Source organism: Ambystoma mexicanum, chromosome 1q (genome assembly GCF_040938575.1).
Source record: "Ambystoma mexicanum isolate Mex_15411 chromosome 1q, UKY_AmexF1_1, whole genome shotgun sequence".
Taxonomy (NCBI): Eukaryota; Metazoa; Chordata; class Amphibia; order Caudata; family Ambystomatidae; genus Ambystoma; species Ambystoma mexicanum.
The window spans coordinates 1219260968-1219286306 of record NC_090922.1 but is presented as its reverse complement, the minus strand read 5'-3'; the positions used below and the strand labels follow the sequence as shown (position 1 = coordinate 1219286306).

At 52.7% G+C, this 25339-nt stretch overlaps 1 protein-coding gene across 4 annotated transcripts in view; it reads left to right on the top strand.

The window, feature by feature from the left end:
- Positions 1–25339, top strand: part of DNAJC6 (DnaJ heat shock protein family (Hsp40) member C6) — a 564838-nt gene that overhangs the window by 293859 nt on the left and 245640 nt on the right. For all 4 annotated transcript variants that reach the window (XM_069641979.1, XM_069641980.1, XM_069641978.1 and 1 more), the window contains 2 exons: positions 19197–19246; positions 19421–19569. In XM_069641979.1, the coding sequence (XP_069498080.1) occupies positions 19197–19246; positions 19421–19569 (199 nt within the window). The remainder of the gene's footprint in view (positions 1–19196; positions 19247–19420; positions 19570–25339) is intronic.

The window sequence follows — 25339 nt, the reverse complement described above, 5'->3', positions numbered from 1 at the left end:
GTGACGTCACAGCTGCGCATGGGGGCCTTTGGGCCAATGAAATCGTGTATTCGTGCAGACGCGCTTACACGCTAAGGGCCTTTCCTCGAATTACACGCAGACGTGCAGGACTTTTCACGTGCCAAATGACTCCGTATCAAGCTGGCCACGCGCAAGCACACGGAAGACCACGCTGCTGCCCAGAAAGCTGATTTACTGCCCCCCAGAGCCCCGAGCACGCTCCCACCTGCCATCTGCTGCTGCCTGACTGCCTGCTGCCCACGTGCCCTGCCATTTGCTGCCTGCACATCAGCCAGGGGTGCTGTTGCTGTGACCACCCCTGCTGGAACCGAAGACTCCCGACTGGGATTCCATCGCTTCACAGCCCAGCCCTAGGACCCAGTTGTCATGTCGGGCACTGCAACATCTGGCACCACTGACAACCCCCGGCCAAATAGGCAGAGGGGCACCAGCTTCAGTGTCAGGGAAGTTGGTGTCCTGGTGGAGCAAGTCCTGGGGCAGTATGATGCCCTCTACGGAAGTGTGTGCGCCGACAAGGAAGGACGGACTCGGATCTGGACGGACAGCGTGACTGCCATCAACGCGGAGGGGGTGGCAGTCCGCGACTTCCAACATGTCAAGAAGCGCTGGGAGAACTTCAGGTACAGGACCCTGAACAAGGCCCGGCGCCTCTTGAAGGCAGCGGATGCTAAGGGGCGCCGGGGCCACTTGTCGGAAGATCAGATGAGGGTCCTGGAACGCATATCCCCAGCGCGCCACATCCAGGTCCTTGAGAGGCAGACCCGTCTGGAGTTGAGCGGTAAGTGTACATGCATCATGATTGTAAACTGGCCGTGTGGTGATGTGCCAGTAGTGTGGCGTTTGCACATCTGTTTGTATGGGGCCGAGCATGGGTGGGGGTGTACAGGACCGTGAGGCTAACACATGCGAGCGCTGTCATGTGTGAGACATGGATGATGCTTGTGTGTGTAGGCTTGCATGCCAAATGCAGTTGTGTGGGCACACATGTTTGTATGAATGTGTATGTAAGTAGGCATGTTCATGATGTCACGCATGTATGTTGTTTTCAGCTGCATGTATCAGCACTGTGTACATGTGCATGTGTGGGTATCTGACAAGGGTGCAACAGTGATGCAACATGGATGCATGTGACAGCGGGATGTGGAAGCCTGATTGGCAGATGTGACATGGATGCCCATCTGAACACTGCGACAGTTGGCTGAGGTGTACACATGCATGCAAGTGTGGTGGTGTGCGTGCATGTGTAGTGCACTCCCTATGTTGCATGTGATGCCTGGCTCACCTTTGCCTGCTCATGCTGTTGTATGTGTATGGATGGTGCTGGCAGTTGCGATGTGGCTGTGGTATGGCTCATGTGTGCATGTAGAAATGACATGTGTGTTGCCAATTGTGATGCCATGTCTGAGGTTTGCCAATGCCACTCATGTGCAACTGTCATGTGTGTATGTGTCCATTGTACAGTGCCCTGATGCCTGTGTTTTATTTCTCCCTGTCTGCAGCGTCAACTGATGAAGAGGGCGGAGAAGGTGCTGTGGAGCACAGCGGCGGGGATCGCACCGCCAGCCGGAGACGCAAGGCCCGGCTCCCCTCCCAGGTTGTGATCTCGTCGGGGAGTGAGGAGTCCGGTGCCGCGTCCCAGGCCGCAGCTGTCAGGGGGAGGTCCAAGAGGCGGAGGTCGGAGTTGGACTCCTCGGCAGCAGAAGGGGCAGCTGGGACCCCACAGGGCCCAACGGGGGAAGATGGCTCAGAGTCATCCAGGTTGGTGGGGGGTTTGGTGGAGGAGGAGGCCGAGCAAGCAACAGAGACAGGGTCTGGAGGTGGGGATTCCACTGGTGCTAGTGGTGCAGTGCAGGACCAGGGACAGGAGGCAGCACAGGTCGCCGCGGAGGTGCCTGTGTGCAATCCTGTCCCTGATCCTGTCACTGCATCTTCTTGCACCAGCAGGGATGCCTACGTCCAGACCCGTTTTCAGGCAGGGGATGAGCTCACGACAACTGGCCTTCCTCTGCCTGCGGACGTGGCTATCCGGGTCCGGGTTGAGCCTGTCCTGACTGGTGTGGCGTTGCGTCAACGGGCCATGCGAGGTGACCTGCAGTCTTTTCATGAGGAGACTGCACGTTATCTCGAATGGCTCGTTGACCGCGTCGGCCTACTGGGGCAGATCACCCAGGCCGGATTGCTCCGTTTGATGGGGCTTGCTCAGACCCCCTCCTCAACTGAACCCCCTATGCGCCAGTCGTCCTCCGTGCCATCTTCCCACCCATCAGTCACCTGGGTGCCCTGTGGAGCTGCCTCTGACGGTGCGGCCAGGCTGGTGGAGGAGGCATCCCTGGACGTCCAGCAGGGGTGGCCACCTCAACGACTGCACCCCAGCCAGCGGAGGATGTGCAGGCAGCAGGAGGCAGTGCACGGGCAAGGGCGCAGCAGCAGCAGCAACGTGCTGGGAGCCATGATGACTCGGGGCCTTTGACATCGGAGGGGCAGGCATCGGCGGAGGGCAGGAGGACCCAGGACGGGAAGTGTCTTCCGTGTGGCAGCGTTTGGGCCACGCCATAGATGCGGAGCGGCAGCGGGCGGAAGAGGCACGGCTCACGATGGTCAGGGCGGAGAACTCCATGCGGAGGGCCCTGAGGCGGGCCGAGTTCCTCGAAGCAATCCGCAGGGAGTTTGGGGGGAACATGTGGACGGCCCTGCGGACCCTCGGGGCCATGGAGGAGGAGCGCCTCCGGAACATTGAGCGGGAGTTCGATGATGCCCTTGCCCGGAACATGCCGAAGTGAGCCGTCGGACTAGCCCGCTGCCCTTGTAAATAGTTCTGTAGTTAGTGGTAGGTTTCCTTTGGTTTAGCATTTTTTTTGGACCTTTTGGACAATGGGCCAGATTTTTGTATATATTATTTTTTTTTTAGGTAGTGTTATTAGATAGGTTTCATTTCTTCTGTTGGGATCATGGACCCTGGATTTTTTATCTGTATATAGTTGACTTTTGGATTTTCATTTTTTTTTATGATTTCCCCATGGAGCAATGGTTTTCGATTTTAATTTTCCATTGGATTTACTTTTGTGGACTGTGACTCTGGACACCTTTCGTTTGCATTATGATTTGTGGTTTTGTATTATTTCACGTATCTGCTTGTTTTTTTTTAAATAATTACATTATTGTTTTTTTATTTTTGGTTCAATTTATGTTACGTTTAATACATATTTTTTTCAAACTTGTGTAGTATCATCTCATTGGTTTCATGCATATCATGATATGGGTTTTGACATTCACTGACACCCATTGGGTGTATGTGAGGGACATGTATTCATTTTCAAACTTGCAATTGTGGTTATATCATGTTTTTGCCATTTCTAAGTGGGTGGATGCAATACTCAGGTGGGTGTTTGGCATTTGGAGGCTGACCATAAGGGCCAGGGATCTAGATTGTGTTGACATGTTGGCTGGGGGACATGAGTGTGGGCCTGGTGGAGGCTGCCCCTGCACTGCTGGGGGGTGGGGGTGATGAGAGACATGGGTGGGGGCCTGGTGGAGGCTGCCCCTGCACTGCTGGGGGGTGGGGGTGATGGGAGACATGGGTGGGGGCCTGGCGGAGGCTCCCCCTGCACTGCTGGGGGGTGGGGGAGCAGGGAGACCTGAGTGGGGGCCTGGTGGAGGCTGCCCCTGCACTGCTGGGGGGTGGGGGTGATAGGGGACATGAGTGGGGGCCTGGTGGAGGCTGCCCCTGGTGGCTGGGGGGTGGGGGTGGTGGGAGACATGAGTGGGGGCCTGGTGGAGGCTTCCCCTGCACTTCTGGGGGGTGGGGGTGGTGGGATACATGAGTGGGTGCCTGGTGGAGGCTGCCCCTGGTAGCTGGGGGGTGGGGGTGCAGGGAGACATGAGTTGGACATGAGTGGGGGCCTGTTGGAGGCTGCCCCTGGTGGCTGGGGGGTGGGGGTGCAGGGAGACATGAGTGGGGGCCTGGTGGAGGCTGCCTCTGGTGGCTGGGAGGTGGGGGTAGTGGGAGACATGAGTGGGGGCCTGGTGGAGGCTGTCCCTGCACTGCTGGGGGGTGGGGCTGATAGGGGACATGAGTGGGGGCCTGGTGGAGGCTGCCCCTGGTGGCTGGGGGGTGGGGGTGCGGGGAGACATGAGTGGGGGCCTGGTCGAGGCTGCCCCTGGTGGCTGGGGTGTGGGGGTGATGGGAGACATGGGTGGGGGCCTGGTGGAGTCTGCCCCTGCACTGCTGGGGGGTTGGGGTGGTGGGAGACATGAGTGGGGGCCTGGCGGAGGCTGCCCCTGCACTGCTGGGGGGTGGGGGTGGTGGGAGACATGAGTGGGGGCCTGGTGGAGTCTGCCCCTGCACTGCTGGGGGGTGGGGGTGGTGGGAGACATGAATGGGGGCCTGGTGGAGGCTGCCCCTGGTAGCTGGGGGGTGGGGGTGCAGGGAGACATGAGTTGGACATGAGTGGGGGCCTGGTGGAGGCTGCCCCTGCACTGCTGGGGGGTGGGGGTGATGGGAGACATGAGTGGGGGCCTGGTGGAGGCTGCCCCTGGTGGCTGGGGGGTGTGGGTGCAGGGAGACATGAGTGGGGGCCTGGTGGAGGCTGCCCCTGGTGGCTGGGGGGGGTGGTGGGAGACATGAGTGGGGGCCTGGTGGAGGCTGCCCCTGCACTGCTGGGGGGTGGGGGTGATAGGGGACATGAGTGGGGGCCTGGTGGAGGCTGCCCCTGCACTGCTGGGCGGTGGGGGTGATAGGGGACATGAGTGGGGGCCTGGTGGAGGCTGCCCCTGCACTGATGGGGTGTGGGGGTGGTGGGAGACATGAGTGGGGGCCTGGTGGAGGCTGCTCCTGGTGGCTGGGGGGTGGGGGTGCAGGGAGACATGAGTTGGACATGAGTGGGGGCCTGGTGGAGGCTGCCCCTGCACTGCTGGGGGGTGGGGGTGATGGGAGACATGAGTGGGGTCCTGGTGGAGGCTGCCCCTGGTGGCTGGGGTGTGGGGGTGCAGGGAGACATGAGTGGGGACCTGGTGGAGGCTGCCCCTGGTGGCTGGGGGGTGGGGGTGGTGGGAGACATGAGTGGGGGCCTGGTGGAGGCTGCCCCTGCACTGCTGGGGGGTGGGGCTGATAGGGGTCATGAGTGGGGGCCTGGTGGAGGCTGCCCCTGGTGGCTGGGGGTGGGGGTGATGGGAGACATGAGTGGGGGCCTGGTGGAGGCTGCCCCTGGTGGCTGGGGTGTGGGGGTGCAGGGAGACATGAGTGGGGGCCTGGTGGAGGCTGCCCCTGTGGCTGGGGGGTGGGGGTGATCGGAGACATGGGTGGGGGCCTGGTGGAGGCTGCCCCTGCACTGCTGGGGGGTTGGGGTGATAGGGGACATGAGTGGGGGCCTGGTGGAGGCTGCCCCTGCACTGCTGCGGGGGTGAGGGGGATAGGGGACATGAGTGGGGGCCTGGTGGAGGCTGCCCCTGGTGGCTGGGGGTGGGGGTGATGGGAGACATGAGTGGGGGCCTGGTGGAGGCTGCCCCTGGTGGCGGGGGTGTGGGGGTGCAGGGAGACATGAGTGGGGGCCTGGTGGAGGCTGCCCCTGTGGCTGGGGGGTGGGGGTGATCGGAGACATGGGTGGGGGCCTGGTGGTGGCTGCCCCTGGTGGCTGGGGGGTGGGGGTGCAGGGAGACATGAGTTGGACATGAGTGGGGGCCTGGTGGAGGCTGCCCCTGCACTGCTGGGGGGTGGGGGTGATGGGAGACATGAGTGGGGGCCTGGTGGAGGCTGCCCCTGGTGGCTGGGGGGTGGAGGTGCAGGGAGACATGAGTGGGGGCCTGGTGGAGGCTGCTTCTGGTGGCTGGGGGGTGGGGGTGGTGGGAGACATGAGTGGGGGCCTGGTGGAGGCTTCCCCTGCACTGCTGGGGGGTGGGGCTGATAGGGGTCATGAGTGGGGGCCTGGTGGAGGCTGCCCCTGGTGGCTGGAGGGTGGGGATGATGGGAGACATGAGTGGGGGCCTGGTGGAGGCTGCCCCTGGTTGCTGGGGGGTGGGGGTGCAGGGAGACATGAGTGGGGGCCTGGTGGAGGCTGCCCCTGGTGGCTGGGGGGTGGGGGTGATGGGAGACATGGGTGGGGGCCTGGTGGAGGCTGCCCCTGCACTGCTGGGGGGTGGGGGTGGTGGGAGACATGGGTGGGGCCTGGTGGAGGCTGCCCCTGCACTGCTGGGGGGTGGGGGTGGTGGGAGATGTGAGTGGGGGCCTGGTGGAGGCTGCTCCTGCACTGCTGGGGGGTGGGGGTGATAGGGGACATTAGTGGGGGCCTGGTGGAGGCTGCCATTGCACTGCTGGGGGGTGGGTTGATAGGAGACATGAGTGGGGGCCTGGTGGAGGCTGCCCCTGCACTGCTGGGGGGTGGGGGTGATAGGGGACATGAGTGGGGGCCTGGTGGAGGCTGCCCCTGCACTGCTGGGGGGTGGGGTGGTGGGAGACATGAGTGGAGGCCTGGTGGAGGCTGCCCCTGGTGGCTGGGGGTGGGGGTGCAGGGAGACATGAGTTGGACATGTGTGGGGGCCTGGTGGAGGCTGCCCCTGCACTCCTGGGGGGTGGGGGTGATGGGAGACATGAGTGGGGGCCTGGTGGAGGCTGCCCCTGGGGGGTGGGGGTGCAGGGAGACATGAGTTGGACATGAGTGGGGGCCTGGTGAAGGCTGCCCCTGGTGGCTGGGTGGTTGGGGTGCAGGGAGACATGAGTGGGGGCCTGGTGGAGGCTGCCCCTGGTGGCTGGGGGGTAGGGGTGGTGGGAGACATGAGTGGGGGCCTGGTGGAGCTGCCCCTGCCCTGCTGGGGGGTGGGGGTGATAGGGGACATGTGTGGGGGCCTGGTGGAGGCTGCCTCTGGTCGCTGGGGGGTGGGGGTGATGAGAGACCTGAGTGGGGGCTTGGTGGAGGCTGCCCCTGGTGGCTGGGCAGTGGGGTGCAGGGAGACATGAGTGGTGGCCTGGTAGAGGCTGCCCCTGGTGCCTGGGGGGTGGGGGTGATGGGAGACATGGGTGGGGGCCTGGTGGAGGCTGCCCCTGCACTGCTGGGGGGTGGGGGTGGTGGGAGACATGAGTGGGGGCCTGGTGGAGGCTGCCCCTGCACTGCTGGGGGGTGGGGGTGATAGGGGACATGGGTGGGGGCCTGGTGGAGGCTGCCCCTGCACTGCTGGGGGGTGGGGGTGATGGGAGACATAAGTGGGGGCCTGATGGAGGCTGCCCCTGTGGCTGGGGGGTGGCGGTGCAGGGAGACATGAGTTGGACATGAGTGGGGGCCTGGTTGAGGCTGCCCCTGGTGGCTGGGGGGTGCGGGTGCAGGGAGACTTGAGTGGGGTCCTGGTGGAGGCTGCCCCTGGTGGCTGCGGGGTGGGGGTGGTGGGAGACATGAGTGGGGGCCTGGTGGAGGCTGCCCCTGCACTACTGGGGGGTGGGGGTGATAGGGGACATGAGTGGGGGCCTGGTGGAGGCTGCCCCTGCACTGCTGGGGGGTGGGGGTAATGGGAGACATGAGTGGGGGCCTGGTGGAGGCTGCCCCTGGTGGCTGGGGGGTGGGGGTGTAGGGAGACATGAGTTGGACATGAGTGGGGGCCTGGTGGAGGCTGCCCCTGGTGGCTGGGTGGCCCCTGCACTGCTGAACTACTATATTAGTGCCTTGAAAAAGCCAAGGAAGGGCGAAACACACGCACGTGCCTCCTAGTTATGTTGGTACCAATTTATGATTTAGGCAAAAAACTGAAAAACTAAGGAAAGTCATATAGAAGATTATGTCATAAAACATAATTGGGGGCCTGGTGGAGGCTGCCCCTGGTGGCTGGGGGGTGGTGGTGCAGGGAGACATGAGTTGGACATCAGTGGGGGCCTGGTGGAGGCTGCCCCTGGTGGCTGGGGGGTGGGGGTGCAGGGAGACATGAGTGGGGGCCTGGTGGAGGCTGCCCCTGGTGGCTGGGGGGTGGGGGTGGTGGGAGACATGAGTGGGGGCCTGGTGGAGGCTGCCCCTGCACTACTGGGGGGTGGGGGTGATAGGGGATATGAGTGGGGGCCTGGTGGAGGCTGCCCCTGCACTGCTGGGGGGTGGAGGTAATGGGAGACATGAGTGGGGGCCTGGTGGCTGGGGGTGGGGGTGTAGGGAGACATGAGTTGGACATGAGTGGGGGCCTGGTGGAGGCTGCCCCTGGTGGCTGGGGGGTGGGGGTTGTGGGAGACATGAGTGGGGGCCTGGTGGAGGCTGCCCCTGCACTGCTGGGGGGTGGGGGTGGTGGGAGACATGAGTGGGGGCCTTGTGGAGGCTGCCCCTGGTGGCTGGGGGGTGGGGGTGGTGGGAGACATGAGTGGGGGCCTGGTGGAGGCTGCCCCTGCACTGCTGGGGGGTGGGGTGATAGGGGACATGAGCGGGGGCCTGGTGGAGGCTGCCCCTGCACTGCTGGGGGGTGGGGGTGATGGGAGACATGAGTGAGGGCCTGGTGGAGGCTGCCCCTGGTGGCTGGGGAGTGGGGGTGCAGGGAGACATGAGTTGGACATGAGTGGGGGCCTGGTGGAGGCTGCCCCTGCACTGCTGAGGGGTGGGGGTGATGGGAGACATGGGTGGGGGCCTGGTGGAGGCTGCCCCTGCACTGCTGGGGTGTGGGGGTGGTGGGAGACATGAGTGGGGGCCTGGTGGAGGCTGCCCCTGCACTGCTGGGGGGTGGGGGTGATAGGGGACATGAGTGGGGGCCTGGTGGAGGCTGCCCCTGCACTGCTGGGGGGTGGGGGTGATAGGGGACATGAGTGGGGGCCTGGTGGAGGCTGCCCCTGCACTGCTGGGGGGGGTGGGGGTGATAGGGGACATGAGTGGGGGCCTGGTGGAGGCTGCCCCTGCACTGCTGGGGGGTGGGGGTGGTGGGAGACATGAGTGGGGGTCTGGTGGAGGCTGCCCCTGCACTGCTGGGGGGTGGGGTGATGGGAGACATGGGTGGGGGCCTGGTGGAGGCTGCCCCTGCACTGCTGGGGGGTGGGGGTGGTGGGAGACATGAGTGGGGGCCTGGTGGAGGGTACCCCTGGTGGCTGGGGGGTGGGGGTGGTGGGAGACATGAGTGGGGGCCTGGTGGAGGCTGCCCCTGCACTGCTGGGGGGTGGGGGTGATGGGAGACATGGGTGGGGGCCTGGTGGAGGTTGCCCCTGAACTGCTGGGGGGTGGGAGACATGAGTGGGGGCCTGGTGGAGGCTGTCCCTAGTGGCTGGGGGGTGGGGTGGTGGGAGACATGCGTGGGGGCCTGGTGGAGGGTGCCCCTGCACTGCTGGGGGGTGGGGGTGATGGGAGACATGGGTGGGGGCCTGGTGGAGGCTGTCCCTGCACTGCTGGGGGGTGGGGGTGGTGGGAGACATGAATGGGGGCCTGGTGGAGGCTGCCCCTGGTGGCTGGGGGGTGGGGGTGATGGGAGACATGGGTGGGGGCCTGGTGGAGGCTGCCCCTGCACTGCTGGGGGGTGGGGGTGGTGGGAGACATGAATGGGGGCCTGGTGGAGGCTGCCCCTGGTGGCTGGGGGGTGGGGGTGATGGGAGACATGGGTGGGGGCCTGGTGGAGGCTGCCCCTGCACTGCTGGGGGGTGGGGTGGTGGGAGACATGAATGGGGGCCTGGTGGAGGCTGCCCCTGGTGGCGGGGGGTGGGGGTGCAGGGAGACATGAGTGGGGGCCTGGTGGAGGCTGCCCCTGCACTGCTGGGGGGTGGGGGTGATGGGAGACATGGGTGGGGGCCTGGTGGAGGCTGCCCCTGGTGGCTGGGGGTGCAGGGGGAAATGCGTTGGTGGGCAGTAGTGCAAGGTGACATGTGGGTTGGCTGGGGGGCATGGCCATGGTGGATGGGGTGCCTGCAGGACATGTGCAGGGTAGGCCCCTGTGGTGTGGGCCACCTGCAGGGCCCGTGGAGGGTGTAGAGGGAACACCTGGGAGGGCCCACACGTGCAATTCATGTGTGGTGCTCCCCGCGCACCCCTGTAATACACGTACCCTGCTGCTTTTGCGTGTGATACTTCCCGCGCACCCCTGGAATACACGTAACCTGGTGGAATCGCGTGTGATACTTCCTGCGTACCCCTGAAATACACGTACCCTGCTGCTTTTGCGTGTGATACTTCCCGCGCACCCCTGGAATACACGTACCCTGATGGAATCGCATGTGATACTTCCTGCGCACCCCTGAAATACACGTACCCTGCTGATTTTGCGTGTGATACTTCCCACGCACCCCAGAAATACACGTACCCTGCTGCTTTTGCATGTGATACTTCCCGTGCACCCCTGGAATACACGTACCCTGCTGTTTTTGCATGTGATACTTCCCGCGCACCCCTGGAATACACGTACCCTGATGGAATCGCGTGTGATACTTCCCGTGCACCCCTGAGATACACGTACCCTGCTGCTTTTGCGTGTGCTACTTCCCGTGCACCCCTGAAATACATGTACCCTGCTGCTTTTGCGTGTGTTACTTCCTACGCACCCCTGTGTCAAGATGTGCGTCCCGTGGACGCTGCGTACCTGTGTTTCCTGAAGGCTTGCCCGCCGGGGTCGCCAGGACGTTGATTGTAGAACGAAAGATGACAGGGTAACGCCAAGAACCGGCCCAGGTCCCGTCCTGATTTGCAGGATTGAAAATGGGTCTGATTCCTGAAGCCACGGATGGACACTTCCCTGGATTTACGTGGTGCCAGAACAGTGCGAGCACTGAACAGGGTAGGTCGGTAGATGTTAACAGCAAGCTTGAGTGCATTGCTTGTGATTCTGCGGAGACCCTCTCGAAGATGGTGGAAGAAGGCAGCTGAGACTGTAGTATGGCAGCAACTGCAGGCAGCAGAAAAGGCAGAGTAAAGGTACCGTAGAGGCACTGGTACCCAAGCACAAAGCAGAGGAGTATTCAGGCAAGGGAAGGTGGGCAGGCAGCAGAGGGGTAAGGCGGCAAGAAGGGAAAAGGAAGGGACAAGAGGCTCCAGACCAGGACCAGACTAAGCCCAACCCAGGGAAGCCAGACCCCCAACCAAGGAACCAGACCAACAGGACAGGGGAAGGCAGGGCAAACTGGAAGGGAACAAGGAAGGCAAGCGGAGTAACCAAGTATGGACAAGGTAATCCAGTAGCGAGCGGGAGGTCAGGACCAAACTGCGTTGAGACGCGGCGAGTACAAGACCAGGAAGCTCTTTTATAGAGACTCGGCATGGAAGCGAGGCTTGACCCGCAATCCGAGTCGGCGCATGCGCGGAATCAAGGTATTCATGGAAACGAGGCTTGAACCACAAGCCCGTTCCCTGCCGCTTCCGCGTATGAACGCATGCACCCCGACTCGCCCGGAGCGGGCACGCACCCCAAATGAGCAATGACCTCGGAGAATGCACCTTCAGCCAAGACGATACCGCGGGTACAGCCGCCAGGCATCTCCCCGCCCACGAGGATACGGACATTCCTGTTCCCGGGTGAGTGTCCTAACACCATGCCCCCTCCCAGAAAGACCCAGGGCCCCCGGTTTACAAGGATGGCGTAAATAGAACTCACGCACCAAACGAGGAGCATGGACATTCCCAATAGGTTCCCAAGTTCGGTCACAAGCTGAATACCCCTCCCAATCCACCAAGAACTGCAATTGACCCCGATGGAAACGAGAATCACAGATTTCCCGGACCTCATATTCAGGAACACCCTGTACCTCAATGGCCGCAGGACGGGAGCCCGAGCGCCCATAGGGGTCATCCAGGTAAGGCTTAAACAGGGAGACATGAAAAACGGGATGCACCCGCCAGGATGGGGGCAAATCTAGTTTAAATGCCACCGGGGAAATCCGTCTAGTAATTCGAAAGGGCTCTAGGAAACGGGGAGCAAGTTTCGTAGGTAAGTTGCGAACAGGTAAGTTCTTGGAAGAAAGCCACACCTTCCCTCCAACCCTAAATGTGGGTTCAGGGGTACGCCTCCTATCTGCCTGGGCCTTCATGTCCTCACGTGCCTTAACCAGGGTACCAGTCGCCTGAGCATGCAGTCTTCGGATCTCTTGAATCAGCTGATCAGCAGAGGGAACCGTGCTTGGTCGTACAGGAGCAAACGGAAAAAGTCTAGGATTGAGTCCATAGGAACAAAGAAAGGGGCTTAATCCTGTAGCAGAATGGTTCGAGTTATTATAAGCCACCTCAGCTAAGTCCAAATGCAATGCCCAGTTGGTCTGAGAGGCATTGGAAAAACAGCGCAGATACTGTTCCAACGTCTGATTGGTCCTCTCCGTCTGTCCGTTGGATTGTGGATGATAGCCGGAACTAATGGCCCGATGTATGCCCAGGTGACGACACAGCTGTTTCCAAAAAGATGATATGAACTGGGAACCACGGTCCGAGATGATCTTATCGGGTAGTCCATGTAACCGGTAAATGTTGTGCAGAAATGCTCGGGCCATGGAACTAGCAGAGGGAACTTTAACAAAGGGGATAAAATGAGCCATCTTGGAAAAACAGTCAACTACTACCATTATGCATGTGAAGCCCTCGGAAGGTGGTAGTTCCACTATGAAATCAGTAGCTATAGTATGCCATGTATATGGCGGTGTCTCGATTGGTTGGAGTAGACCAAGTGGCTTCCTTCTGGGTATCTTTACTTGGGCACATACTGGACAACATTACACGTATTGTTTAATCTGTTTAGCCAATCCTGGCCACCAAAACTGTCTGGCGACATGTTCTTGTGTTGCACGTATGCCCCGATGGCCCCCAATCTTCGAATCGTGAAATGCTTGCAAAATGGCAATTCGAAGAGAGTCGGTAGGTGCATACAATCTCCTACTGAAGAAGAGCAACCCCTCGTTCTCACTAACTTGGGGTAATTTCAATAGTTCCGTTCTGTAGGGATCTGCCAACGTTTCTTGTAAGAACATATCCAGACAATGAGACACGGAAAACAAAAAATGTTCTGGGGCTAGCAATAGCTGATTCTGGCTGTCTTGCTTGATGTCTTCCAAGGAGCGAGACAATGCGTCTGCTTTCAGATTCCGAGCATTGGGTATGTAAGTGATTGTGAAATCGTAATGTGAAAAGAAAAACGCCCAACGGGCCTGGCGGGAAGTGCAACATTGAAGAGATCGTAGGTACTGTAAATTTCTATGGTCGGTACGGACCTCAACAGGAACCCGGCCTCCCAAAAGGTGATGGCGCCATTCTTCAAAAGCTAATTTGATAGCTAAAAGTTCTTTCTCGATCACGGCATAATTCCGTTCGCTTGACGTTAATTTTCGGGAAAAATAAGCCACTGGGAATTCAACATCTGACTGCGGGTCCTTCTGTAGCAGAACAGATCCAACGGCGAAATTCGACGCATCTGCTTCCACAATGAATGGTCTACTCTCGTCGGGATGATGTAGGATGGGAGAGGTGCTGAAGGCTTCCTTGAGACGTTCAAACGCATTAGTAGCTTCCTCATTCCACACAAACGACGTCTTACTGCTGGTTAAACTGGTTAAAGGTGCTGTGAGATTCGAGAAACCTGGTATAAAGCGCCTATAGAAATTGGCGAATCCAAGGAATCGCTGAAGGGCCTTCACATCATTAGGTTGTTGCCATTCTTGAATTGCCCGTAACTTAGTTGGGTCCATCTGTATGCCAGAACAGCAAATCACGTACCCAAGAAACTCAATCTTGTCTTGATTGAAGAGACATTTCTCAGCCTTGGCGTATAAGTGGTTCTGACGTAAATGGCTGAGAACTTCTTTGACATGTAAAATGTGTTCCTTCTTATCTCTTGAAAAAATCAGTATATCATCTAGATATACCCACACAGATATTCCGAATAAATCTGAAAATACGTCATCCATCAAATGCTGGAAAACGGCTGGGGCATTGCATAGTCCGAAAGGCATTACACGATATTCATAGTGCCCCAAGGGTGTCTTAAAAGCCGTTTTCCACTCATCACCAGTCTTAATTCGTACCAGATGATATGCCCCTCTTAAATCCAACTTAGAAAATATACAGGCAGAGTGCAAGGATTCCAGGATATCACGTATTAGAGGCAACGGATATCTGTCCTTCCGAGTAAGATCATTTAACTGCCGATAATCCACACAGGGACGTAAAGTGCCCTCCTTTTTCTTGACGAAAAACAGCGGAAATCCTGCAGGAGACTTGGAAGGGGTGATATACCCTTTCTGAAGACAGTCGTTTAGATATTCTTGTAAGGCTGTTCTTTCTTTGGGGGATAAGGAGTACACTCGTCCATGTGGAATCACAGAATCTGGCAACAGATCTATGGCACAATCAAAACTTCTATTAGGAGGCAGAGGAATGTCCCCTGGTTCCGAAAACACAGAAGAGTAGTCTGCATATTCAGATGGTACGGTAGATATCTGGCATACATAAGATATTCCATTCACCTCTGTCTGTGTGGCAGTTGTGGATATCCCAACAGATAACCCTGAGGAGGAACAATCCAGTAAACAACGATCTGAATTAAATGTCAATGTAAGGGTTACCCAATTAATTTTAGGGTTGTGATACAACAACCAGGGTAAACCCAACACGATCGGATAAAATGGTGACTTAATCACATCCAAAGATTCTTTTCCTGATGTTCATTGATCCACAACTGCAGAACTCCGGTGTGATGTTGAATGGGACCAAAAGACAAAGGTGTACCATCAATGACCTCAATCGGTGTAGCTTGATTCTTCTTAAGTAGAGGTATCTGGTTCTTCTTGACGAACTCAACATCGATATAATTGCCAGATGCTCCACAATCTAGAAGACCCATGATTACAGTTGACTTGTCCTGCCAGAGTACTTTAATTCGGAGTACCAAAAGGGCTGCGGGTGACATGGGCAGTAAGAAACCATCGGTATCCGGAAGGACTGGTTTAAATGGTGGGCCTGTCATTGCCTTCCTTATACATGACAGGCCTATTAGTTTTCCGACTTCCTGAGTGGTCGTAACTGACAAGTACCCAAATAGTGCCCGGCTGCACCACAATACAGGCATAAGTTCAAGTCCCTTCTTCGTTTCCTCTCCATCGCGGACAAAGGTCCTCTGAGTGCCCCCAATTGCATGGGTTCCGGACCCGTTTCTGATCTACTTGAAGCACCAGCAGGTAATGGAAAAGACCTGGAGTACGTCCTCTCCAACCGACGTCTTTCTCCCTTCCGCTCAGCCAAACGGTGATCGATTTGAAGAACCTGTTCCTGAAGTACCTGTAAAGTATCCGGTTCTGGTATATGAAGAAGTTCATCCTTGTACTCCTCTCTCAGGCCCTGCCGAAAAAGCGTCTTTTGTGTTACTTCTGGCCATTGAGAATCCGCCGCCAATTGACAGAACCGACCGATGTATGTGATCAGATCACTTGAACCCTGCTTTAAATCCATCAATTGATTTTGTGCAGTGGCGGCCAAGTTAGGTGACTGGAACACTTCCAGGAACGCTTTCTCAAAGGCAGCAAAATCACTCAGAATTAGACTGTTTGAGGACACCAAAGGAGCTGCCCATGCAAGCGCATTTCCGGTTAGATTCCCTAGAATATACCCAATCTTCGCCTTCTCGTCGGTGAAACGGGAAGCCTGTAACAAAAAATGAATCCTGCAATGATTACAAAATTCGGCCACTCTTCTAGAATCCCCATCAAACTTCCTGGGTGTCTTCTGTGCCATGGCAGAATCAACCTGAGTTGTGGTGCTAGTCCTATGCACCACCATCTGACGTAGTGTCTCATTTTCTAGACGAAGCGCTGTCATTTCAGCCCTTAAAGATCTGATTTCGTCTCTAAGATCAGAGGATTCCTCCATCTCTGGGTCCGAATCGGAGGTTAGGCGTCTCAATCTGTCAAGATGTGCGTCCCGTGGACGCTGCGTACCTGTGTTTCCTGAAGGCTTGCGTGCCGGGGTCGCCAGGACGTTGATTGTAGAACGAAAGATGACAGGGTAACGCCAAGAACCGGCACAGGTCCCGTCCTGATTTGCAGGATTGAAAATGGGTCCGATTCCTGACGCCACGGATGGACACTTCCCTGGATTTACGTGGCGCCAGAACAGTGCGAGCACTGAACAGGGAAGGTCGGTAGATGTTAACAGCAAGCTTGAGTGCGTTGCTTGTGATTCTACGGAGACCCTCTCGAAGATGGTGGAAGAAGGCAGCCGAGACTGTAGTATGGCAGCAACTGCAGGCAGCAGAAAAGACAGAGTAAAGGCACTGTAGAGGCACTGGTACCCAAGCACAAAGCAGAGGAGTATTCAGGCAAGGGAAGGTGGGCAGGCAGGAGAGGGGTAAGGCGGCAAGAAGGGAAAAGGAAGGGACAAGAGGCTCCAGACCAGGACCAGACTAAGCCCAACCCAGGGAAGCCAGACCCCCAACCAAGGAACCAGACCAACAGGACAGGGGAAGGCAGGGCAAACTGGAAGGGAACAAGGAATGCAAGCGGAGTAACCAAGTATGGACAAGGTAATCCAGTAGCGAGCGGGAGGTCAGGACCAAACCGCGTTGAGACGCGGCGAGTACAAGACCAGGAAGCTCTTTTATAGAGACTCGGCATGGAAGCGAGGCTTGACCCGCAATCCGAGTCGGCACATGCGCGGAATCAGGGTATTCATGGAAACGAGGCTTGAACCACAAGCCCGTTCCCTGCCGCTTCTGCGTATGAACGCATGCACCCCGACTCGCCCGGAGCGGGCACGCACCCCAAATGAGCGATGACCTCGGAGAATGCACCTTCGGCCAAGACGATACCGCGGGTACAGCCGCCAGGCATCTCCCCGCCCACGAGGATACGGACGTTCCTGTTCCCGGGTGAGTGTCCTAACACCCTGATGCACACGTACACAGGACAATCGCGTGTGGAAGTTCCCGCAAACCACTGAAATACACATTCCCCGCTTGGCGTTTGCTGTTTGCCAGCCCTGTGAACTGGTCCAGGGTTAGCGCAGCCCTTTGTGATGATTTGGGGATTTTGAAGGCTTTTCCTTGCGCAAGGGCGTTCTTGGGGGCGTAACTGGCGCTGCTGCAGGGTCGCTGCGCCACTCTGCACCACGGCTGGTTTTGGAGGCTAAAATCCATGAATACGCTGTGCGATGAAAAGGATTTTTTCGCACGCGGCTGGCACAGTGTATCGCACGGGGACACTGTGCGCCAGCCGCGTGCGCCACTTTTTTGCGAAATTCTATGAATTACCCTGTCAATGTCTTCATTGCAGCTTTAAACTACCTCTTGGTGGAATAGCTCGAGAGCAGCGTATTGCTGTACAGAGTGTGGGTAGCCAGCATTTGGGCTGGCACCTTTTAACAGTTGTGCACTACTGTGTTCTATGTGCATTGGTATGTGCGTCAATTGGAATGAGACCTTGGTCAGGTGTCGTTGAAAGAGTCATGCAGTATGTTTTCAGCATCAAAATCACCAGTCTAACTAGTGGACACTGGTTAGATATTATATCAGTATAATTGAATAAGAACTAACACCATTTACATCTTGCATCATACTGCTCTGCAGTCGAGCGGGATTGGTAAATGTACGAACATTTGTTTACTATTGTGATGACATAGCACGCTACTACGTGATGACGTCACTACCAAGCTCCGCAATTTAAGTCGGCCACTTTGTAACTGCATTACACGCAGCTACCACAAGGAGAAGAACACATCCCTCTCTAGGAAGCCTAGGTAAGTGAGCGCTAGACTAAGCTATTAACATAGCTGCATTAGGAATAGACAATCTTTCTCTTTATACAGATTAGTTAAAATGCCTTACATTTTTAGAAACTTGCAGCTGTGATATGGTGACTGGGATGACCAGTTTTTTAGCTTGAAGACCTTCAATCCCCTATGTTTTCTCTGCTTCAAAATAGGGTAAGATACCCTTATTTATACACAGATTACTCCATATATTTGGATACCAACAACACTTAGACATATTATGTGGCATCTTTTCACAAGAATGTAACAGGATTTTCAATTGAAGTTTCTTGAATACTTTTGAGACACAGTAGACCCACCACTATCGATGGCCATTTACCAGTATTGAACTGGGTAAGACATTACTTAACTATTATTGATTGTTCCAGTTGGCTTGATAGGGGTTGATTTGTTTGCCTCTTAATCAAATTTCTGAATGAAAACGGACTGCAATCTTTCTTTTTTAGTCATTTAAATCAATTACAAAGGTCAGAAGTACAAAACAATGTAGATCATGAAAACTAGAGAGCAGATTTAATGAGGTCTACTATTAGCCCAGTCTTATACGATCTGACAATTATGAATTTATTTTTGAGAAACACATGAATGAATGGTTATGAACTTTACCTATGTGATGAACTTTATCTATGTGGTTGAACAGAAGCCTAAATTTGAGAAGCACTTTCTAATGTTGATTTAATCAGAAAGATGTGAAGTATGACTTATTCTTCTGAATTAGTAATTATGTTTTTGAAATCTTTTTTTAGATGTGATTGAATTATAGAATTTGCCCCTGAAGAAGAGATGATTCTCGAAACGCGTTGGGCCTTTTGAATAATTAAAACTATACATGAAAACTACAATTGACAATGATTTTGTGCTATCATTGAAGATATCCTGTAAAACTGTAATCATGTGAATTGACAAAAATGGAATAATTATCTATGATATATACATTGTGTTAACAACACTAAACGCAGATTGTGTGGCTCTAATTTTGAGCTTGTGAAAGTGTGCAGGGAACTTATTCTGTGTTCAGTCATTTTTGATGTCATCAGTGTGCTTATGAGCTGTGCAATGAGGCACCTGTCTCATTTCAGGGGTTTTGTTGTATTAAATCAGCATCTTGACCTCCCTTTAACTAAGGTTTTTTCCACTGAATATATGGTTCTCTGTTCTTTCATCGATGGACGTATTTTCGATGGTTTGTTTTTGAAGCTTTTTTTTCCTTGAAAAAATTCATTGAATGTTTTCTTTTCTTTTTTTGGTGCAGGGTACCCCCATCCCCTCTCCCATATTGTTATTTATGTATTCCCAACCACTCCAACCCCTTATATGCACTTCCCCACCCCCCTATACTTTTCAGAGAAATAACCATCGAAAAAAAGGGCAGTCGATGAAAGAACGGTTTAAGGAATATATGTATATTTACATAATCTTTGTCCTTTTTTTTCTTTACAAGCTAATGAACAAGATGATGTTTGAGTATGTAGAGTACTTTCAATAATGTAATGTTTTTATCATTCTTTCCAGTTACACAAAGGGGGAGTTAGACATTTCCTACATTACGTCTAGAATTATTGGTAGGTCTATTCATTATTTTATGATTTATTTAACTTTGAAAGATAAAAAAGAATCTAATTGGCACTTTTGAATGCAAACTATGGACCGTTTCACATTACCTCAAATTCATCCCATCATATATTCCTCTGTTGCTATTTTGGTCTCAATGTTTCATTGTGTCATTTATCTTACAGTGATGTCATATCCTGCAGAAGGTGTAGAGTTAGGTTTTCGAAATCATATAGAAGATGTTCGGTCTTTTCTCGATTCAAGACATCTTGATCACTATACTGTGTTTAACCTGTCCCAGAAGTCGTATCGCAGTGCCAAGTTCCATAACAGGGTAAGTGTTGGATGCAGAGTATCACCTAAACTACAGAGATTGAATCAATGAAATGCTATTGTTATAAGACAAACAAAAGAAAACAATGTCATTAAGAACCTTTTCATACTGAAACATTTCACTCCGGTAACTTCACCAAGTTCATCTGGCATGCTCTCAATGGGGCCAGACTCACCCTGGCCCAGTGTTGGAAAATTCCCTGTGGGTCCCATCACAGGTGGCGAAAACTGTGGAACACCTGGGCAATGGAGAGAAGGACTTCCATCTTGTACAAAACCTTGCCCAAAATCCAGCATGCCTGGGCCACCTTTGCTGACCCTTGTTCACCTACATTGAATAACACTTATAGGCCTGCCTTGTTTAAATCCCTGTCCTCACTTTTACTCCCTTTGGAACTTCCCAAGATGGATATCCTTTTTTTGCTTGCCATCGACCTGTCTAATTTATTCTCTGTTCGCCCTTGTTCTGATGCTCCCTTTTTCTTCCATCCTTGTTTGCCATTGTCTACCTGGTTCATTTCAAAACTTAAATAAAGTTGTAGGAAAAAAAAAAATCCAGAAGGTGTTTGTTGCATTAATTCCATGGAGCACAGCAATTTGCTGAGTTAGTGCTTTGACTTCGGATGTACAAAGTCTTTTTTAAAAAGTGTGTTTCACACTATCAGCATTTTTAAAAATAGATTATGTTTATGGTTTCGGAAAAAGCAATCCTCACATTTCCATTTAATTTATAATGATTCCGTTTTATTTAAAAGCATCCCCTTTACACAGTCTAAAATAATAATGCTTTGGGGCTACACATGCTTCACTCTTTCGTGAGAGCTTTTTCATGGGTAATCAATTTAACATTGCTTTCATTAGGAAGCTACCTATAGAGTCTGGGGCCAGCAGGATACATTGTCCAGTAGTGTGACTGCAGTTCTTCCACCATTATAACCTAAGTTGTAATAGTTATTTAATTTGTAATACACTTTTCTCTTGTTTCAACATGTTACGTGCTCTATTCTCTCTGTTACAGGTTTACATTCCTGAAGCTATATGATTATTTTGAAAATGTCATTTAAAATTTGTTCATATGCAGGAGGAGAGTTAAATCTGGTTCAAAATGTGGCTAATTCATGGATGGTATTGCCAGATGTCAAGACAAATACGGAACTTACATTTTGTGTAGTTAGACTGGGCTTTCAGCCTGATTGTATAATATTTCTAATTTCTAAAAACAGGTGTTACAAATACTTACTCATAATCTTGCTTTACTGAAGGTTTTTACTTTATTCTAATTTATAACATGGTCATGGCCACTATTATTTTGATTTCAAAATGGTTGCATAAAGACATTACATTTTCAGTTTCTCTTAACTATTAATGATAAACAACAGCTTTCTTCTAATTTGTATTAAATATTTTTAAAAAATCTTAATTAAAAGCACAAATTATAAGGTAATAACATGGGGGGTGCAAATTCAAATCTTAACTCTTTCGGTAATAAGTGAACAAGTGTTCTAATAAATAACTCTTTGCATATCTGTTAACCTGGCCTTGCAATACTTTATATAAACATGTTCCCTTTATATTGAAAATAAGTAAGGCCTAGGCCAGATAATTGAATGTATACTCATTCATCTACTTGGTAACTATGACAAAATGGATACTTCTCTCCAGGTTTACAGGAATGAGTAATGGATAAAACAGCCACTGAGTTATCCCAATCATAAAGGTGAAGCTGGCAGGCATACCTCATTCGTCCCTTTAAGGTCACATGGGTCGAAGACAGACTATGCTCATTAGGAGAGATATAAGCTAGCATAGAAGCAGACAAAACAACAATAGTACTGCAATACCAAAATAAAAGTGTGTCCAACCTAGGTTATATCAAATTAGTATACTTTAATTAAACTCAAAATACAAGCACACTAATCAACAAAACTATGACCCACCCTCTTTCCTTTGCTGATCCGCCAGAGCGCCAGGGGACCACTCCGGTGGTGATAGTGCGTGATATAAATATCCTTTAACATTAACTTGTAAAAGACGACATAGCACTATGTAACTTAATGGAAGTGAGCACTGTGGTTCTGAAGACAGGGGTGTACAAGCAACAATTTCAGCCGCAATGTTAAGTTCGCTGAAGATTTATTTTAAAAAGGTGAGGTATTACTAGTCAATTGGGCTCGTTAAAGCAGGCGAAATGGAACAGAACCACTTCAGATACCTTTAATGCGTGATTTGGGTGCTCAACAGAATCAGTGCCATGGTGCTTTAAATAGGCTGAGTCGGAGACAAGAGGTTTTGAGTCGGTTGCTACCAATTTATCACAGAAGTTGAGACAGTCGCATTGGCTTGAGATGGTCCAACGATGCAGTGGGTTCCTGTATCAGTAATCAGCTCGAATAATGGGAACAGCAGGTGGTGGGTCGGTTTGGCATCTTGATTCAGTGGAATCAGCTTGAATAAGTCTAACGAGGTGATGCAGTTCTTCGGTGGTGATCGGCTCACATAGATGGAGCACAGGCAGGTGAATGGGTCAAGTCAGTACCTTGACAGCTGGACAGCGGATCAAAAAGTGGAGACTGTCAAAGACGGCTCCAAATGCTTGCAGCATCTCAAAAGCACCTCGAGAGAGCTGGCTCGAATGGGTCAAAGCGAGAAAAATAGGGTCTTTTCTTGATTTGTGGTTGCTGGAGGTACCCGTCCAGGGTCTCTACGGGAAAAGTAAGCAGTTGAGCTGAACTTCCCAGCAAGGAAGGTTTTTAGAGAGCACTTGCTGGACCTGCCACCTCCAGTGAGCAGGTTCGGGGCTCAGATTGCAATCGGCCTCGTCCAGCCAGCAGATTACCCCAAATGTTCCTCTGGGATGTCTTCACCTCCCTGGAAGAGGACTTTGGAGCAGACCGTACTCCCCAAAAAGTTCCAGCTGTAATCCTTTATTAGTACAAAGATGATTCAACAGGGCAGATGGTATCACCCCTTTCAAAAGGTAATTTTCCAGTGTGTAGCCTTTTGTAAGGTGTCAATTCTGGGCTGAGTTTTCTGACTGGTGATGGCATACCCAGGGTTATTTGTCTGCAGAAAGTGGGGAGCGGGTACAGGAATGTTGGGAGCCCTGGTAGACTCCCAGATGGTGAAACCCTTTTGTGGACTGGTGTTTCTCTTGTGGCTACTTTAACTCAACTCTCTTCCTGTCTCTTCCTTCATCAAAGTGTCTCTTTTAATTACCACCTTGGAGAGATTTCCTTTGGATTAGCAAAGCCTGTACTTTGAAGCATTGAACCTCAATTTGCCTGATGGGGGCAGTCTCTGTATTCCTGGAAAATGACAAACCTTTCCATAGGGAAGCCAAAGGAATTTTCTGGGGCTGAAACGTAGCCCCAAAGAGTGAATACACAGTAGTCCATGGCAGGACAGTCAATAGAAACCAAAATGACAATGGGCCTCATTAGGACCCTGGCGGTAAGGGGTTTGCGCCAGCGTTAGCTGCGCCGACCCCTTACCGCCAACTACGAGTTCCCATAGCGCCATGGTCATTTTTCCGCCCGCTTTTTGCGGGCGTAAAAATCCATGGCGCTATGGGACCTTGGTGTTAATTACGCCACCGTAATTTACGGTGGCGGAATTAACTCCTTCCCCACTCCCATTATACCCTATGGGGCCGAAATGGGAATGGGGAAGGGTAAATGGGTCAATGGGGACTTACCGCCCCGCCGACCTCGGAATGGGGCGGTAAGTCCACCATCCGCCATGGCGTAAACGGACTTTACGCCATGGCCGGAAAGTCCGTCGATGCCGGAAAAAATCCGCCAGGGTCGTAATGAGGGCCAATAAAATGACAAAAAAATGTTTTTCGCCAGTATTATTGTGGATTCCTAGAGACCACTGTGTCATAACCAGACATGTCTTATATTGATATTTTCATCTGCCACCAGGTACTGGGAGCACAAAGTTATATAAATTATTATGTCATATGGATCATGGGCACCTACCGTTAAAATGGGTTTCAGCAACTGTTTGCAGAAATGCAAATCACTTTCTGGATGCCATGTTGACATATGATATGATAAGTCATTTATAACGTGCCTGTACCCAAGTGTTTCTTGGCATGACAAGACAAGAGAGGGAAGGCAGAGGGAGGACAAGACAAACGATCTTACTAGGCCTTGTGTCATTCAGATCATGCAAGTACGAGAAAGAGAAGTGCAAGGGGAGATGGAGGGGGGAAGTGCAAGGGCAAGGGGAAAATAAGGTGCAATGCTCTGAGTAAGTGCAGCCAGGGCAGCACGGCTCTGGGTAGTGCAAGAACAAGGGACTGCAGGGTTAAAGTTACACCCCCTAAGGGCGTGGTAGGCCCAGAGCCAGTGCAAGGGTCACTGATCAAGAAAGAGCCTGGTACCCAGTGAGACTCTGAGGGTAGCCAAGCAACCAGTTGGTACAGCAGAAACCTAGACATTTAGTACCTGATTCACATAGATTTTCACTGGAGCAAATTAGCAACTGCCCATTGCATATTTGCAACTGTGCCCTTATAATCTAATCACAAAGACTTACACTGGAGCAAACGATTCAATGCCTGGAGCATCTTTGACATCCCCTTGAGCAAATCTTTGTCAATGGCATTTTATGTAAGCATTTCAAAGATGCTCCTAGCATCTCTAAATTTGCTCCACTTTTAGGCGTTGCAGGGATGGTATAAGGAAGCAAGAGCAGACCTTGGCAACACATGAGCATCTCCTGATTCCCACCGATGCAATTGTGGTGATTCAGGAAGAATTTTTTTATAATTGCCATTGGCTCAGAGAAAAGGAAGCTGCTTGGTTGACTGTGCCAAGATTGAAACCTGTGATCATTAACTTATTTGCATTTGACAGCTGACACATTATATGCATGTATCTCTGTTTCAGGTACTTGGCAGCATAATGAACGTTGATCCAAACATGAAGAAACACAATGTCAGGACTCTCATTTTCAGCCAATGGAGAGAATTTGCTAATGAAAGTTGAAGCTGCAAGGGCCGCAGTTTTGCAAAATCCTCTATTCTGACCCCTGCGAATAATGGCATTGATATTACTTGCCGCCCCTAAATAGTGATGTGTCGCCTAAGGTCTGTTTAGCTCAGGGGTGTTGCTAGCTCTGGAAAGGATAGGAGGCTAGGCTAATGTTGGGACTGTCAGTACTCAGGGCTAGCTAGGCTTTTGGTTGCATCCCCTGAGCTTCTATCCGGGGCTACAACAAAAAGACCTGGGGCTATATCCCCCTCAGCGCCCCTTAGCAACGCCTTTGGTTTAGCAACACATTGACATGCGTGAGCAGCATCATGCCACATGTCTTTCAGACTCTCTCCTTGTATCTCTTTGCTTTGAGGCTGACTTTGAAAATCAAATAACCTACCTCTAACTATAAGCCTAGGATTAGAATTCCTACTATCTTCTTCCCGGCCTGCCGCCTCCCCGTCCCTACAATACCATTAATTAAAAGCCCACAGAAGAAGCCAAACGAAACCATCTTTAGATACAAAAGTATTAAACTCTCTGCACAATCTTAATATTGAGTTGCTCTTCACCTCAGCACGTTAGAATTATTGCCCTCATGGTGGGCGCTTTTTTTGATAGTTACTGCTTTGTGTCCTTAAACTGCTGTGACCAGTGTCACACGGGTAAACACTGGCAGCAGATTCGCTGTCAGGCTCCTGGTGGCAAGAGTTAGATGAATTCATGAAATTCACAATTAACACGTCATTTAATTATCTCACAGTTCAACAACAATTCAAGTCATTTTCA